Source organism: Schistocerca serialis, unplaced genomic scaffold (genome assembly GCF_023864345.2).
Source record: "Schistocerca serialis cubense isolate TAMUIC-IGC-003099 unplaced genomic scaffold, iqSchSeri2.2 HiC_scaffold_897, whole genome shotgun sequence".
NCBI classification, from domain to species: Eukaryota; Metazoa; Arthropoda; class Insecta; order Orthoptera; family Acrididae; genus Schistocerca; species Schistocerca serialis.
The window spans coordinates 2031226-2049853 of NW_026048515.1; the positions used below are offsets into that span (position 1 = coordinate 2031226).

Sequence of the window (18628 nt, forward strand, 5' to 3'; positions counted from 1 at the left end):
GCAGACGCTTGTGTGTGCACTGCGTTTCATTGTAAATGGCGCGTTTCCTTTGCAACTTTTATTTTTTTCTCTCGTGTGTTTTATTGCTGCGATATTATTCTGCAGTAGCAGGATACAATTACCGGTATATTCTTTGTTATAAGTTCTTACCAGAGAAAATTACAAAAATTTAACTGAAAACTACAACACTAAAAAATTCCTGTTTTTTTCCGATTTTCTCCTGGATGAAAAAAATCCCGGGCCTTTACCAGTTGGCCGGTCGGGGTGGCCGAGCGGTTCTAGGCGCTACAGTCTGGAACCGCGTGACCGCTGGTTCGAATCCTACCTCGGGCATGGGTGTGTGTGACGTCCTTAGGTTAGTTAGGTTTAAGTAGTTCTAAGTTCTAGGGGGCTGATGACCTTCAGAAGTTAAGTCCCATAGTGCTCAGAGCCATTTGAACCTTTACCGGTTGTCCCGGGACGATAACACCCTGGATTAATGCAAGTGTCACTATTCAATGTCAGTATCAAACAGTGCAATATCAACATACAAATGAGTTTGAATGGGATCAGAATGAAGATTCTTCAAGCTGTGTCAGATCCTAATATTTGAGCTTAAAAAAGTAGGTTGCTACAATATGCACAACTTTGCTTCCGCCGTTTTTTACCCAACATCTGAGGCTTTCAAAATGGTTCAAATGGCTCTGAGCACTATGCGACTTAACTTCTGAGGTCATTAGTCGCCTAGAACTTAGAACTAATTAAGCTTAACTAACCTAAGGACATCACACACATCCATGCCAAGGCAGGATTCGAACCTGCGACCGTAGCGGTCGCTCGGCTCCAGACTATAGCGCCTAGAACCGCACGGCCACTCCGGCCGGCTGAGGCTTTAATGAAACAAATTGGTTACACGTGTATCATTCAAAGTATTTTCCATCGCTGGTCACAACTTTCTCCCATCTTTCGGGCAGCGTACGAATCACATGTCGAAAAAATTGTTCATCTTTTGAAGCGATCCACGAATCGATCCAATTTGTGACTTCTTCATGAGATTGGAAGTGTTGGTCAACCAGGCCATGCACCTTTGATCTACACAGGTGATAATCAGAGTGAGCAACGTCTGGAGAATACGGCGGGTGGGGTAAGACTACCCATTTTAACATTTCCAAGAACATTTTGACCTCTTTTGCAACATGGGTTCGAGCGCTGTCGTGCTGCAAAATCACTTTATCGTGCCTCTCGCTGTATTGCGACCGTTTGTCTTTTAATGTTCCGCTCAGATGCATTAATTGCGTTCGATAACGAGCACCTGCGATTGTTTCACTTGGTTTTAACACCTCATAGTACACAACGCTGAGCTGGTCCCACCAAATGGAGAGCATGATCTTGGAGCCGTTTATATTCGGCTCGGCTGTCGACGTGGAAGCATGGCCCCATGATATTTTGCATTTAGGGTTATGGTAATGAACCCATTTTTCATCCCCAGTCACAATGTGGTGCACAAAGCCCTTCCATTTTTGCCCCTGAAGCAACTGTTCACAAACACCGTTCAATGTCTCTTGGTTTCAGCCTTCCTTCTTAATCATGCCCATAGCCTTGAGACGTTTTGAAATGGCTTGCTGTGTCACTCCCACTAATTGTACCAATTCTTCTTGACTTTGACGTGAGTCTTCACACAGCAAAGTCTCCAATTCTGCATCTTCGAAAACATTCTCTCTTCCACCAGCATGCCGGTCTACGACGTTAAAATCGCTGTTCTTGAAGTGTTGAAACCACTCACGACACATTCTTTCACTAATAGCGTCCTTACCATACGTACTTGAGAGCATTTGATGAGACTCAGACACTGTTTTCTTCATACTGAAACATAACAGTAACACCTCCCGCAAATGACGAGAATTAGGCTCATAAATTGACATTTTCAATAAAGAACAACTTTATGGTGCAGACACAAATCGACTAATGTTTGAATGAGGTTATGTTGACCGATGTCAAAGCTAACTGCCTAACGTCTGCAATCTGTTTCTTTCGACCGCTACTTACCGTTGTTACCACCTATCAGCAAATGGCAGAAGCAAAGTTGTACACCTTGTACAACAGAAAGTCCACAAGGAATCAGCAGCAATGTAGAAAGGATAGGCTGCTACTCACCATATAGGTACAGCATTGAGCCACACACAGGCACAATGAAATGGACTGCTGAAATATTAAAACCTTTTGGACAAAGTTCTTCTGCAGCAGAAAACACGCATTCACACAAGCACAGCTCGCACACACATGGCCACATCTCAGAACCTAGAGACTGCTGTGTATGCTCTGCTGTGTGAAACTCTGCTGCAGAGTGAAACTTTCTTTGTGAAACATCCCCCAGGCAATGGCTAAGCCACGTCTCTGAAAATCCTTTCTTTAATGAGTGGTAGTCCTGCAAATTTTGCAAAAGAGCTTCTGAAACGTTTGGAAGGCAGGAGGTGAAGTACCTCCAGAAGTGAAGCTGTGAGGATGGATCATGAGTTACGCTTGGGTAGCTCAGTTGGTAGGGGGCACTTGCCCACGAAAGGCAAAGGTCTTGAGTTCGAGTCTCATTGTGGTACACAGTTTTAATCTGCCACGAAGTTTCATATCAGTGCACATTCCACCGCAGAGTGAAAATTTCATTCTGGAAACATCTTACCTATAAGCTGAATAAATGTGTCCAGTGCATGTTGAACTTATTGGTAACAATCACAAATATTTTTCAAATGAAAAAAAAAAAAAAAGATTGTGTATAAACTTAATAATATGGGCGTCTGTCTGTCAGGGACCTGTCTGAAGAATCTGCAGACAAACCATTAGTTGCGATTGTTTAATGAGCATAATCAAAAGATTATTCAGATGATGAGAAATGCATAATGGTCGTTTTGAAGTCCAAACGACTTAGGAAGTGACATCGCAAGCCACAGTAGGTTTGCTGTGGATAAACTGCCAGCATAACCATACAGTGCCAACGAGCAGCAGTAACAGTCCACACCACATTGCGAGAAACCCTGCAAATGGTAGCATCGACTGCGTGGTGGTGACAGCAGCACAGCAGCTCACCGGCTCCACCATAAATCTTTTGGGAAGCAGGACTTCAACAGATGAGTATAAATGATGCACAATGAACTGTCTTAGATAGAAGTGTCTTTCGTGTCTTGTGTTGTGTTAATGAGGTTGTCATTGTCTGTAAATTTTCAGATATTGAAATCCATGAAGGTGCACTAAATAGTTCTGAAACGAATATGGATCCTGTAAATTTAATTCTGCAAGCTTTGGTGAAAATGAATGGTCAGTTAAATGAAATTAAACTGAATATAAAAGATCAAGAAACTGAAGTTCAGAAGAACATCCAATCAATGGGAAGTACTTCGTGTATGGTAGGAAGTGACAAAAACAAGCTGAAGTCAGAGAGAGAAAGTAACTCAAGCAAATGCATAAGATTGAATGGCAAGATAGGGTTAAGATAAAGAGGACAGCTAGCAAGTCAAGTTCCATGTTAGAGCAAGGTAAAGATGCATATTTGCAGCAGCCAGGTAATTTGAATGTATGCTTGAGAGTGAAAGTATCAGGGATTAATGCACATACTTAATGGTAAAGTTGACAGCGATTCATGTGAAGATGTAGCAGATTTTTTTTTCTTTAATAATGTAGAAAATGATGAAATCTTTCCTAGTGAAATCAGATGCAACAATTGGGAACAGTGAGGATGATGTGAAACCAGAAGATTTAGATCAACTGCCGTCTAACTACATCTAATGAAAGACAGTCAACAAGTAAAAATAACAATACACTGTAATATTACATGCAACTGAGGAAGAAAGGACTACAAAAGCTGAAGACGTTACTATTTATAATATCACTTTATTTCTTGTTTCAACATTACTTATATTATGGGCAGCACCCATCTGTTAAAATACTGCTATTCATTTTATTCACATAAAAATTTCAGGATGGAGGGGATTAACAGTGACAGAAAAAGTCAGAGCCATCATTAAAACACAGTTCAGTATATGGCCAGAAATACATTGAGGTGACAAAAGTCACGGAATAGCGATATGCACATATACAGATGACAGTTGTATCAAACAATGTAAAATTCAAGATGAAATGTAACAATATAATGAAAAGGATAGTTGCTACTCACCACATAGCATAGCAGAGATGCTGCGTCACAGAAAGGCACAACAACAGGATTGCCAGAAAGTTAGATTTCGGCCAACAAGGTCTTTGCCAAAAGTAGACACCCCCCCCCCCCCCACACACACACACACACATACACACAGACAGACTTCAGTCGTGTGTGTGTGTGTGTGTGTGTGTGTGTGTGTGTGTGTGTGTGTGTGTCCATTGTCTACTTTTGACAAAGGCCTTGTGGGCCGAAAGCTAAATTTCTGACAGTCTTATTGTTGTGCCTTTCTGCAACTCAGCATCTCCACTATATGATGGCAGTTGTGTCACGCACGCAAGGTACAAAAGGGCAGTGCATAGGCAGGCAGTCATTTGTACTCAGGTGATTCATGCGAAAACACTTCTGATGTGATTATGGCCGCAAGACGGGAGTTAACAGACTTTGAATGTGGAATGGCAGTTGGCGCTAGACACATTTCCATTTCAGAAATTGTTAGTGAATTCTATATTCTGAGATCCACAGTGTCAAGAGTGTGCCAAGAATACCAAATTTTCAAGCATTACCTCTTACCACAGTCAATGCAGTGACCGACAGCCTTCAGTTAGCGATCGAGAGCAGCGGTGTTTGTGTAGATGTGTCAGTGGTAACAGACAAGCAACACTGCATGAAATACCCACTGAAATCAACTTGTGATGTACAAGGAATGTATGTGTTAGGACAGTGCAACAAAATTTGGCATCAGACAACTGATACAAGTGCCTTTCCTAACAGTACAAGACCACCTGCAGCACCTCCCCTGAACTCGTGACCATATCAGTTGGACCCTAAACACCTGCAAAACTGTGGCCTGTTCAAACAACTCCCGATTTCAGTTGGTAAGTGCTGATGATAGGGTTTGAGTGTGGCACAGACCCCACGAAGCCACAGACCCAAGTTGTCAACAAAGAACTGAAAGCTGGCAGTGGCTCCATAATGGTGCAGGCTGTGTTTCCATGGAAAGGTCTGGGTTCTGGTTATGTTCGGCTACTTGGAGACAATTTGCAGCCATTCATGGACTTCATGTTCCCACAAAGATGGACTTTTCATGGATGACAATATGCCACGTCACCAGGCACAATTACTCGCAGTTGGTTTGAAGAACATTCTGGACAATTCGAGCGAATTATTTGATTTGGCTTCCTATGTCACCCAATATGAATCCCATCAAACATAATCGAGATCAGTTCATGCATAAAATCCTGCTTGGGCAACACTTTTATTATTATGGACAGCTACAGAGGCAGCATCACTCAATATTTCCCTGCTGTGGCTTCCAGTGACTTGTTGAGTCCATGCCGAGTCAAGTTACTGCACCACACCAAGCAAAAAGAGGTCCGACACACTATTACAAGGTATCCCATTACCTTTGTCACCTCAATGTATATTTTATTGTATATGGTGTAGAGAACACACCCCCAGGTACCTGGTAGATGTAAACTAAGGCAGGGAGTTAGGAAGGGGCTTCAAGAGCAAGTAGTGTTCACTTTGTGTTTGGCTGCCATAAGGGCAACATCTGTTCTACAAGATCATACCTATGAGTTACATAGATGAGTACTAGTTTAATGCATATGGAACATTTATTTCATCCAATCAATGTACAACAGCTGTGATGCAATGGAGTGCATCGTTGGCTGTAGTGTTCTTAGAGCTCGTTTAGTTACCATATTGCTGCCGTGGACATACCAACTGTTGTGGTGCAGTTTGTTTACTCTGCCTGCCGATTCCATCTGTTGTTTATCTCATGTCCCTGACTGCTGGCATTTCTTGTTCAACTTGCAATCTGTCGCACCTAATCCAGATCACATTAATCATCTGGTAGGTGACTAGTTTTGTGCATTTTGATGCAGCTGGACTGAAATGCTTGTAGTATCAGAAAATATTATTAATGTTGTCCCCATATCATCAGTAATCTTGGTGTTATAGGACTGCATTGTGTTGAGATCATAGCTGTTCGCTATGTTCTCCCCGTGCTGCTGCGCTCGAAGGTATCTGGCCAGCATCTCAACTGCAGTGCATGAATTCCGGATCTCTTTGGAAAAGCTTGGTGGGTGGTGGGGCATGATGGCTGCACAGTCCAGTGTTGTCTCTTCTGGGTGAGTTCAGCTTCACCTAGTGGGGTCAGCTGGCACATCATCTGCCAAAAATGTCATAGCAACTTTTACTAGCAACTCTAATTTTGTTTATATTCTATTGGCCAGTCTTAGAAATGTGTCTGTTGATTAATCATCAGGCACTACCAATGCTATTTTCAATTGTTACTGCAGCTACTATGCCAAATATGCTACAGCAAATTGTACAAAACTGTAATTGTGTCTATCGTACCTCGTAGCTGCCATCAAAATCCAGAATGGTTTTTGTCACTGTTTTTTTTTTCCCCCCCTTGATAAACCACTTCTCTGAGCCTTTGGTCTGACAGTTTGGTGCAGCAAGAAATTAATTCAATTTCTAACCATGGTAAACTTGATGATATGGTGAGTGCACAATAGTGTTTGACACCAATGCTGTTGCCTGCTGATGTAAATTGCTGATCACTAGCATAAATTGTTCATGACTGGTTTCTGAAAATATTTCCCGTGATCACAAACCAGATTCATGGATGGTCAAGCATAACCAGTGGGGTCATAACTGCAAATGTGGTACAGAAGAACTGACTGACAGGCAGATTATTGATCCTGAGGGCAGTCACAACCCAGAAGAAACACTGGAATAATCAATATTTTCAGATCTGGCTTAACATCACTTCTTGGCATAGTGAAAAGATCAAATACATGGTGGTGCACATTAGCACTGTTCCCTGCATTCACAGAATTGATGTGGGGTCGAGATCTGTTTTAGGATTCAGCTCTTTGCACCAGAGTGCATTCACTTTTTTTTCCACTGCAGGAATGAAGAGCTCAAAAACCTGGATTTTGTTGCAAATATCTCCAGTCTCATCATTAATGATGCACAACTTCTTGTGAGTATCTGTTATTGTTGCAGTGATCTATTTAACTACCCACAAAATAAACTGTTCACAGTTATACTTGTTTCTCTATTGTCAGGGTCACATATTGTATGCATAATGCATACATTCCACATAAAACAATGTTCTTAAAACTAAAGAGTACAGAATTACTTTTTATTTTTAGTAATGGAACTACACATTCATAAACAAACACAGATAACTCAAGACTGAGAGTAATCCAAAGATAACCCTTGTACCAGAGGTAACATGACCACAGTCAGTTGCTGTACTGACAGATGTATAATCACCATACTCCTAGGGTTTTAGCCCTTACATCTAGAGTGCTGAGTGAATGTGATCTGCAGTTGTATTACTATGCATTAAAAAAATACAGAATTAAACTGGATTTAAGCAGTTTTCTACTGTTTGATAAAGATGATGATGATGATGACTATTACAATGATGGAGGAGGAGAGATAGACCAGCAACTTAGAATATTTCTTTTTGAATTGAGAATAAAGGCTGAGATTTGTACAACTCTGACTTTAGGAAACATCCTGCTCCTATGTATAAACACTGATGGCTCTCTTACCTTATACTGTGCAGGAGCATTTTCCTTCTTTTCTGCCCTGTGCTTTGTCTCTCTCATTATCTCCTTGCTCTTTTTGGAGTCTTGTCTTGCTGAAAAACGAAGTATTGTACTATAGTTGTGCATCTACTGTATTAATGGTGAAAGTAGCCCAAAGTTATCTATTCTCACAAGTAAAGCTCTGTAACTAATACACACATTCTGGTGTAACCATACCACTACTATCTAAAATGCTGTATTTTTTTTGTCTCAACCCCAATGAAATCTTTAAATGTTAGATCTCTACATGATATCACTTCTGCACTCATTTGTAACAGTAAGCTTGTCTAATTATAATGGATTTTCTGTAATCTGACCCTAATATAAATCCAAGAAACTAATATACTGCTAATGACATCACACTTTACTCAGCTAATAACATGGAGTGAGGCAACACAGGGGTAAGACACTGGACCTGTACTCAGGAGGATGATTATTCGCACCCCTGAGTGACCACACATATTTAGATTTTCTGTGGTTTCCTTAAATTGCTTAAGGCAATCACAGAACAGTTCCTTTGAAAAAAACACAGCCAGTACACTTCCCCAATCCAAACTTGTGCTCCATCTCTAATGATCTTATCATTGGGACAAAAATCCTAATTGTCCTACCTTCTTTAACTAATAATACTCTATCATGTTTCTACTTTGCTTATGGGATGAAAGTGTAAAACTGCAGCCATAAAAACTTGTTAACAAGTATGCTTCATTGGAGAATGTAGGGTCCCGCATACCCCACATGAGAACCCTGGTACTAGTGTTTGGAAATCATAGGTGGAAACATCAATGACAACAAAACTTTGAGTTAGAACTGGCAGCATTTTAGGTAGCCTCAGGTGACTACTTATGAGAAGCAGGAAATCTAGGCTCCATTTCTGGTTTAGCATAAATTTTCAATTATCATTACATATTTATATTCTCGACACTGCAGGTTCAGCGTATCTGTGTGTTTTGTACCGATATTATTTCATGTTATTGGATCTTCACTGATTTCATCCCAATTTATTCTTTCATTTGATTTCAGAGCATTTTATTGGTATCATGTAACTGGCATGATTGTTTACAAATTCTGCAAAAAGTTAGCACAGTAGTAGAATCGTTCAAGACCAGCAGGTGTACAAGACAATGTACGGAAAAACATAGGAAAAGAGGAAGGGATAAAGTGACAGGGAGTAAGATTTCTTACCAGTAATATCAAACTCACACCTCATAAAATTCAACACTAGTGCCCAAAATACACCCCAGCCACAAATGAAATGATCATATACCATCATTGGCTGGGAGACCCCATATGGGAATGTTCAGCTGCCTTGTGTAAGTCTTTCTATTTGACTCCACTTTGATGACTTGCTCACCTTTATGAAGAGAATGCAATGAAATCATTAGGACAACACAATACCCAGACCCTGAATGAAGAAAATCTTCAACCCGGCCAGGAATCAAATCTGGAAACCCATTATCTTCAGCCAGCAATGCTAACCTGTAACTATGAGCTGTAGACACCCAATCACAAGTCAAATAGTGATATTTTATGACTACTAATCAAACACTCCTGGGAACTATTCATCTGCAACCACAGTGGAAGACTTCTGGTATTTCTCATTCTGCCAACAGAGATTCGGGGCATGCTCAAGCTTTGGATTGGGAAACTGCCACTAAGAATGGAAGAATCAGTTATGATCAGCAGCAACAGCATAAATAAGGCAATGGAAACTACTATTTAAAAACACAATATGTAGCCACATGAATTATGGTCTTTAAGTGAAACAGTGTCATACTCTTTAAATTCGCAAAAGATTCCAGGATATATTCCCCCTTTTCAATCTACGGGAGGGGCTGAAAAGGGGTATGGCATGGGGAGGGGGCTGCTTGAAGCCAGGAGTCTGAATGTGGTACAGCAGTTAGAACATCTGAAAAGGGAAATGCAAATGCTCAATCTAAATAGTAGGAGTCTGTGAAGTAGGTGTAATAAAAGCCACAAATTTTTTATTATTTACTTTATTTGTTTCCTGTCTCTTACCTGATTGCAGTAGTTCCATTTCTATAGCTATTACGAGGTCAGGGAAATGAATTAGGGCATGTACGCTGATACTAAAAGGTATCAGATAGATTATATAATGGTAAGACAGAGATTTAGGAACCAGGTTTTAAAATGTAGGACATTTCCAGGGGCAGATGTGGACTCTGACCACAATCTGTTGGTTATGAACTGTAGATTAAAACTGAAGAAATTGCAAAAAGGTGGGAATTTAAGGAGATGGGATCTGGATAAACTGACCAAACCAGAGGTTGTACAGAGTTTCAGGGAGAGCATACGGGAACAATTGGCAGGAATGGGGGAAAGAAATACAGTAGAAGACGAATGGGTAGCTCTGAGGGATGAAGTAGTGAAGGCAGCAGAGGATCAAGTAGGTAAAAAGACAAGGGCTAGTAGAAATCCTTGGGCAACAGAAGAAATATTGAATTTAATTGATGAAAGGAGAAAATATAAAAATGCAGTAAATGAAGCAGGCAAAAAGGAATACAAACGTCTCAAAAATGAGATCGACAGGAAGTGCAAAATGGCTAAGCAGGCATGGCTAGAGGACAAATGTAAGGATGTGGAGGCTTATCTCACTAGGGATAAGATAGATACAGCCTACAGGAAAATTAAAGAGACCTGTGGAGAAAAGAGAGCCACTTGCATGAATATCAAGAGCTCAGATGGAAACCCAGTTCTAAGCAAAGAGGGGAAAGCAGAAAGGTGGAAGGAGTATATAGAGGGTCTATACAAGGGCAATGTACTTGAGGATATTATGGAAATGGAAGAGGATGTAGATGAAGATGAAATGGGAGATACGATACTGCATGAAGAGTTTGACAGAGCACTGAAAGACCTGAGTCGAAACAAAGTCCCGGGAGTAGACAACATTCCATTAGAACTACTGACGGCCTTGGGAGAGCCAGTCCTGACAAAACTCTACCATCTGGCGAGCAAGATGTACGAGACAGGCGAAATACCCTCAGACTTCAAGAAGAATATAATAATTCCCATCCCAAAGAAAGCAGGTGTTGACAGATGTGAAAATTACCGAACTATCAGTTTAATAAGTCACAGCTGCAAAATACTAACACGAATTATTTACAGACGAATGCAAAAACTGGTAGAAGCTGACCTCAGGGAAGATCAGTTTGGATTCCGTAGAAATGTTAGAACACGTGAGGCAGTACTGACCTTACGACTTATCTTAGAAGAAAGATTAAGGAAAGGCAAACCTACATTTCTAGCATTTGTAGACTTAGAGAAAGCTTTTGATAATGTTGACTGGAATACTCTCTTTCAAATTCTAAAGGTGGCAGGGATAAAATACAGGGAGCGAAAGGCTATTTACAATTTGTACAGAAACCAGATGGCAGTTATAAGAGTCAAGGGGCATGAAAGGGAAGCAGTGGTTGGGAAGGGAGTGAGACAGGGTTGTAGCCTCTCCCCGATGTTATTCAATTTGTATACTGAGCAAGCAGTAAAGGAAATAAAAGAAAAATTTGGAGTAGGTATTAAAATCCAGGGAGAAGAAATAAAAACTTTGAGGTTCGCCGATGACATTGTAATTCTGTCAGAGACAGCAAAGGACTTGGAAGTGCAGTTGAATGGAATGGACAGTGTCTTGAAAGGAGGATATAAGATGAACATCAACAAAAGCAAAACAAGGATAATGGAATGTAGTTGAATTAAGTCGGGTGATGCAGAGGGAATTAGATTAGGAAATGAGACACTTAAAGTAGTAAAGGAGTTTTGCTATTTGGGGAGCAAAATAACTGATGATGGTCGAAGTAGAGAGGATATAAAATGTAGACTGGCAATGGCAAGGAAAGCGTTTCTGAAGAAGAGAAATTTGTTAACATCAAGTATAGATTTAAGTGTCAGGAAGTCGTTTCTGAAAGTATTTGTATGGAGTGTAGCCATGTATGGAAGTGAAACATGGACAATAAATAGTTTTGACAAGAAGAGAATAGAAGCTTTTGAAATATGATGCTACAGAAGAATGTTGAAGATTACGTGGGTAGATCACGTAACTAATGAGGAGGTATTGAATAGGATTGGGGAGAAGAGAAGTTTGTGGCACAACTTGACTAGAAGAAGGGATCGGTTGGTAGGACATGTCCTGAGGCATCAAGGGATTACAAATTTAGCATTGGAGGGCAGCGTGGAGGGTAAAAATCGTAGAGGGAGACCAAGAGATGAATACACTAAGCAGATTCAGAAGGGTGTAGGTTGCAGTAGGTACTGGGGGATGAAGGAGCTTGCACAGGATAGGTTAGCATGGAGAGCTGCATCAAACCAGTCTCAGGACTGAAGACCACAACAACAACACGCTGATTCAGTATGTACAAATTAGTCGCATAAGAGCTTAAATCCCCAGTTCTGTTTTATATATCTCTACCTTTGTAGTTGTGATTCTTTTATCCAGAAGTTCTCTCCTAACTGCTGTGTTTCAGAACCATGCAGGAACATGAATATCGATGTAACCTGCACTTATTATTATGTATACTGAAGAGCCAAAGACACTGGTACACCTGCCTAATATCGTGTAGGACACCCACGAGCATGCAGAAGTGCTGCAACATGACATGGCATGGACTCGACTAATGTCTGAAGTAGTGCTGGAGGGAATTGACACCATGAATCCTGTGCAGGGCTGTCCATAAATCCATAAGAGTACGAGGGGAGTGGAGATTTCTTCTGAACAGCACATTGTAAGGCATCCCAGATATGCTCAGTAATGTTCATGTCTGGGGGGTTTGGTGCCAGCAGAAGTGTTTAAACTAAGAAGACTGTTCCTGGAGCCACTATGCAGCAATTCAGGATATCTGGGCTTCCACATTGCCCTGCTGGAATTGCCCAAGTCAGTCAGAATGCACAATGGACATGAATGGATGCAGGTGATCAGACAAGACACTTACGTACTGGTCACCTGTCAGAGTCATATCTAGATGTATCAGAGGTTCGATATCACTTCAACTTCACATGCCCCACAACATTGCAGAGCTTCCACCAGCTTGAACAGTCCCTGCTGACATGCAGGGTCCATGGACTCATGAGATTTTTTTCGTCCCCATACACATCCAGTCGATACAATCTGAAGCAAGAATCGTCTCACCAGGCAACATGTTACCAGTAACCACAGTCCAATGTCAGTGTTGACGGGCCCAGACAAGGCATAAAGCTTTGTGTCATGCAGTCATCAGGGTATGTGAGTGGGCCTTCGGCTCCGAAAGCCCGTATTGAAGATGTTCCATTGAATGGTTCGCACGCTGACACTTGTTGATGGCCCAGCATTGAAATCTGCAGCAATTTATGGAAGGGTTGCACTTCTGTCACACTGAACGATTCTCTTCACTTGTTGTTGGTCCCATTCTTGCAGGGTTTTTTTTTCCGGGTGCAGCAATGTCAGAGATTTGATGTTTTACCAGATTCCCGATATTCAGTACACTCGTGAAATGGCTGTATGGGAAAATCCCCACTTCTCCACCACCTCAGAGATGCTGTGTCCCATCACTCATGTGCTGACAATAACACCACATTCAAACTCACTTAAATCTTGATAACCTACCACAGTAGCAACAGTAACCGATCTAACAACTGCACTAGACACTTGTCGTCTTATAGAGTCGTTGCCAACTGCAGCACTGTATTCTGCCTGTTTACTTATCTCTGTATTTGAATACACAGCCTATACCAGTGTCTCTGGCACTTCAGTGTACAATGTCAAACTCAAATGTCATGAAAACAATGTCATGTGTAGATAAGTTTATCATCATTTTATGCTAATGTCATTTTATGTTGATGTTCCTAATGTCTCTGTTTTATGAAGGAAGGTGGTAATCTTTACAGTGTCTTATTTCATTTTATTGTTGCAAACTGCATGTAATAATTATCACAAAAATGGTATTACTGGAACAACTTATATCTCAATAGTATCAGTTTTAATCCTTGTACACAAAATAAGATAAAATTCATGTTAATATCTTAAATTTTTACATCAGCTCCCAATACGAATGTGTATCTGTAAACAATGCCAAGTTCATTATAAATGGTACTCGGAAGGAACACCAATAATGATATCTACAAACTCAACAGTCCACAGCGGGTTAGGTATACATAAAGTAGCTATGTGTGAAAGATAGTTTACTAATAAAAAGTACTATTTATGATTGAGTCATTGCTGCTTTCTCATCCCATTGCTGTGAGCAGCTGAGCCCATGTAACACAACTCTTGCAGTGGAGATATTAAATAGATAACATGGACCACACATAGAATGTACCTGGTAACACATGTTTATCTTTGACTTGTTTGCAACAATGTGCCACTGTCCACAGTTCGGTGCTTCCTCCCACTAGTAAATGGCTTGGCTGTGTGCCACTGTTTGTACTGAACTAAATATCATGGCTACTGCTCTCAAGCCTGGTAATGTGGTAAACCATTTTATTACACAATATTTTCATCTACTGCCTACTTACTATTTTTAACTGTACTTCATAGTGTTTAATTTTTATTGTATATCAAACCAGCTATGGACTGTCCATGGAATTATAGGACTGTCAACCAGAACATATGTAGTTAGTGGGTTAAACACTGCAAGTTCTCTTTTTATTCTTTGGTCTGATTTTGTTCTGGTGAATATAACCAATAGTTGTCATATACTTTGTATTCTAATTATGTTATTTTTTTCTGATAGGCACACAGTTGCTTGGGAATAGCTACACAGCTAAAATGTCACAGTACACAAAATAAAAATAAAATGGGAATGATGAACAGCTGACACAGGAAACATTTCTTTCAAGAAATTCATTATGGCTGTGGAACATGTGTGAACCAAATTATCGCACTGCATATAGACAGACTACATAAACACGTGGTTTCTGAAATCACAGAACAAAACTACATCCCTGAACTCATCGGCTACTAGTTCTTTATTAGATAAAACTCCAAAACTGTTTCTGTAAAGCATCAACTGGCAATTTTACACCTGTTTATTAGAATCCATGTATGGAAGTGAAAAATGGACGATAACTAGTTTAGACAAGAAGAGAATAGAAGCTTTCAAAATGTGGTGCTACAGAAGAATGCTGAAGATTAGATGGGTATATCACGTAATTAATGAGGAGGTACTGAATAGAACTGGGGAGAAGAGGAATTTGTGGTGCAAATTGACTACAAGAAAGGATCAGTTGGTAGGACATGTTCTGGGGCATCAAGGGATCACCAGTTTAGCACCGGAGGGCAGCATGGAAGATAAAAACCATAGAGGGAGACCAAGAGATGAATACACTAAGCAGATTCAGAAGGATGTAGGTTGCAGTAGTTACTAGGAGATAAAGAAGCTTGCGCAGGATAGAGTAGTATGGAGAGCTGCATCAAACCAATCTCTGGACTGAAGACCACAACAACAACATATTACAATTCCGTGTAACAGGCTAAATGAACTCACAATCAATGTGCACAACTGTGGGAGCATCTTTTCTGCTCTGGAATGGAAAGACTTTTAATACCAGATTACAATCTGACATCATCATACTGCAGAAAACATGGGGAATGAGATGGTTTTGCAATTTTTCATAAGAACTGTGCCAAGTGTAAGGCAACTGATGTACACGATTTTTGTCTAGAGCAACATTTTGAAGCATGTGCCACTGAACTTACTGTAAATAATTCTACCTTTTTAACTGTAGATATATATATAGAGAGAGCCTTTGGAAAATCTGCCTCTTTTTGAAGCAGCTTGCATCACTTCTACTGCACCTATTTAAATGCAAAACAGGTGTCAAAGTACTTGGGGATTTCAATGTAAATTTCCTAACACAGTGGTGGGGAGATAGATCTGGAATAACTGATGTACAACTACAATTTTGCTTCACTAGTCAATTTTCCCATTAGAGTAACTCCACACTCAAGCAGCCTAATCCACAACATTTTCAGAAAACAGAGGGAAGGTGGGCAATAACATTATTAGTAAAATATTGAATTGTCTCTCTGACCATGGTGGTCAGATTTACTATTCATAATTCGGATACTTACCAGAATAAAACTGAGCAGCAATGGAAAGTAGTCAGACCAATAAATGAAGAAACAATGAAGGCCTTTAAAACATGCCTGAGCACAGATCACAAAGGGACTAAAAATATCTTGTAAATGAAAATGAAAACTGTCAGTGGTAATGGAGTGGTGACAGAAAGGGAACCATGCCACACCCATTCCTAACCACGCTGGTCCTGTGCTGATGTGGGACAGAGGCACAAGCAAAAGAAGAAGATTATGAGATATTAAGCAAAGTAATCACACAACAACAAAAAATTACATTTTAGCTCCAATATCAACCAATCCTGTAATAAAATCAAAAGCAATCCAGCATATATTAAGGAGTGAGACATGTGCCAACTCTGCCACTAAAACCAAAGACATTATTGTAAATACTGATAATAAACATATAAGCAACTGAGAACTAATTGCAAAAATCTCCAGTGCCTATTTTTTAAGTACTGCTCAGCAAATAGGCTGCAGTCGCCTCTTACAAAGTGCACTGAAAATACTTATGTGAGATAAGCCTATTCCTCAAATTAGAAATGAAGTAAAGAAAACCACTGCCACTTCTAGAAGCTTGCTCAGATCAATTATGGAAAGTTGTGGCCCCACATTTATAATGCTTCTATGAATCAGAGTGTCTTCTTGCTCATACTGATGCTTGCTGTAATGAAGCCTCTCCACAAAAGGGAGAGACAAGTCACAAACTGTTGCCCCATCTCTCAATTGACCATGCTCATGAAAATTCTCAAGAAAGAACTGTATTCTAGAATTATGAGGTACCTTGAAAACTTTGACAACATTTTGGATGAGAGCTGCAGAGCAGTGAGGTGGTGGAGTCCGACTGCAGCACTGTACTCCACGGAGTCCATCAGGTATCTGTCTTTGGTCTGCTGGTGTTTATCATGTCTAACAATGACTTAGCTTTATATATAAAAACAAAGATGAGGTGACTTACCGAACAAAAGCGCTGGCAGGTCGATAGACACACAAACAAACACAAACATACACACAAAATTCAAGCTTTCGCAACAAACTGTTGCCTCATCAGGAAAGAGGGAAGGAGAGGGGAAGACGAAAGGAAGTGGGTTTTAAGGGAGAGGGTAAGGAGTCATTCCAATCCCGGGAGCGGAAAGACTTACCTTAGGGGGAAAAAAGGACAGGTATACACTCGCACACACGCACATATCCATCCACACATACAGACACAAGCAGACATATTTAAAGATTGTTTCCTTCCATTATATTGAATGACTTAGCTTTGTCACACAAAACAAACAAGCTTATGATTTTTGCTCACTATACTAGTGTTGTGATAAATAACAGATCTCCCAATCTGGTTCAAAGTAAATTCACTGTCAATAAACCTGAGCAAAACTTATACTACCAAGTTCAGCTCCGATTACAATTTCTTGCAAGAGACAGCTACTGTACGCAACAGTCAGGAAATACAAAGGGTATACTATGCAAAATTCTTAGGCCTTAGGGTTCACTGTGAACATAATGTCCTCCACACCATAAAGAAGTTGTTCTTCATTAGGACAGCCTCACATAATGGAGACATCAGTGTTAAAACGTCTACTTACTTTAGGTACATCCACTCTATCACATGCTCTGGAATTGCTTCTGGAGCAATTCACAAATAAAAGAAAATTCTTTACACAGAAAACTGTTGTCTGAATTATGTGCAGAATTCCTCCAGTAACCTTAACTGTAATTTTTTCTAAAAAAACTTGGGATACTTACTATAACTTACCAATACATTTATTTTATTATGAGCTTCATTGTTAACAATCCTATGCAATGCACTATGAAACCAATGAAATATACTATGATCACAATATAAGAAGGAAGGCTGACTCCCATTGTGATTTCAAAAATTTAACTTGGATGTAGAAAGGTGTATAGTATTCTAAAATTGAAACATTTAATTCACTGCCAAATAACATCAAATGTCTACATAGTAACAACAAATTGTTTAAGAATAAAATAAAGATATATTTTCTTGATGAAATATTTTATCCATTAGATAGTTTTTAAACTGACATACAGACCTTTTATGCATACATTTTCATTGTTTTTTGTTATGTATTGCTGTACAACATGTGATAAGTCGTGTACAGGATGCACAAAACAGAACTGACCCAGAAAATGTATATAAGACAGAAATGGAATTGACCCTTGTTAATGAACAGGAGAACTGCCTGTCACAGAAAATGCTGGAAACCCTGATTATGATGCATTATGATGCACATCTCCCACATGCTCTGTTCTGAATACTTCACCCTGTCATTACATTTTAGTGAGTGAGAGGAGCAGAAGTGTTTAGTGACTAGTTGATTGTGACACAAAATGGTTTTCATGATAAAACACCATTCATTCACTGTCGAGTGCTATGGGAAGTACAATTCATGGAAAACATGTAGAGAGCTTTTTGCACAAGAATTCAAGACTAAATCTCCAGTAAACTCTGCAACGCAAAAGTTAGTGACGAAGTGGCATGAAAGACGCTCTGCAGAGAATGAAAACAATAACTATCCAAAAAGAGTTTGAACACCAGAAAAGGTTGCGCCAGTGAAGGAAAGGCTGGAACAAAGTGCAATGAAATTGTAGTGGCATTTGTCTGTGCAAAAGGGAATTAAAGAGATCTTGGTGTCAAGACATTATCAATCTCTTTCCTTGCAAATTTACTGTTGCGCATGAGCTACAGTGTCCAGACAAAATTTTAGTTGTTGAATTCTGCTGGCGGTGTCTGAGTGAAGTGGAATCATGACTTTCAGATCCTGTTCTTCATTTCTTCAGATGAGATCTGATTCAGAATCAGATCACAGA

At 40.0% G+C, this 18628-nt stretch overlaps 1 protein-coding gene across 3 annotated transcripts in view; it reads right to left on the reverse strand.

The window, feature by feature from the left end:
* The window catches only part of LOC126452530 (triple QxxK/R motif-containing protein-like), a 51409-nt gene that overhangs the window by 11086 nt on the left and 21695 nt on the right, over positions 1-18628 (reverse strand). For all 3 annotated transcript variants that reach the window (XM_050091089.1, XM_050091088.1, XM_050091087.1), the window contains exon 3: positions 7702-7790. In XM_050091089.1, the coding sequence (XP_049947046.1) occupies positions 7702-7790 (89 nt within the window). The remainder of the gene's footprint in view (positions 1-7701; positions 7791-18628) is intronic.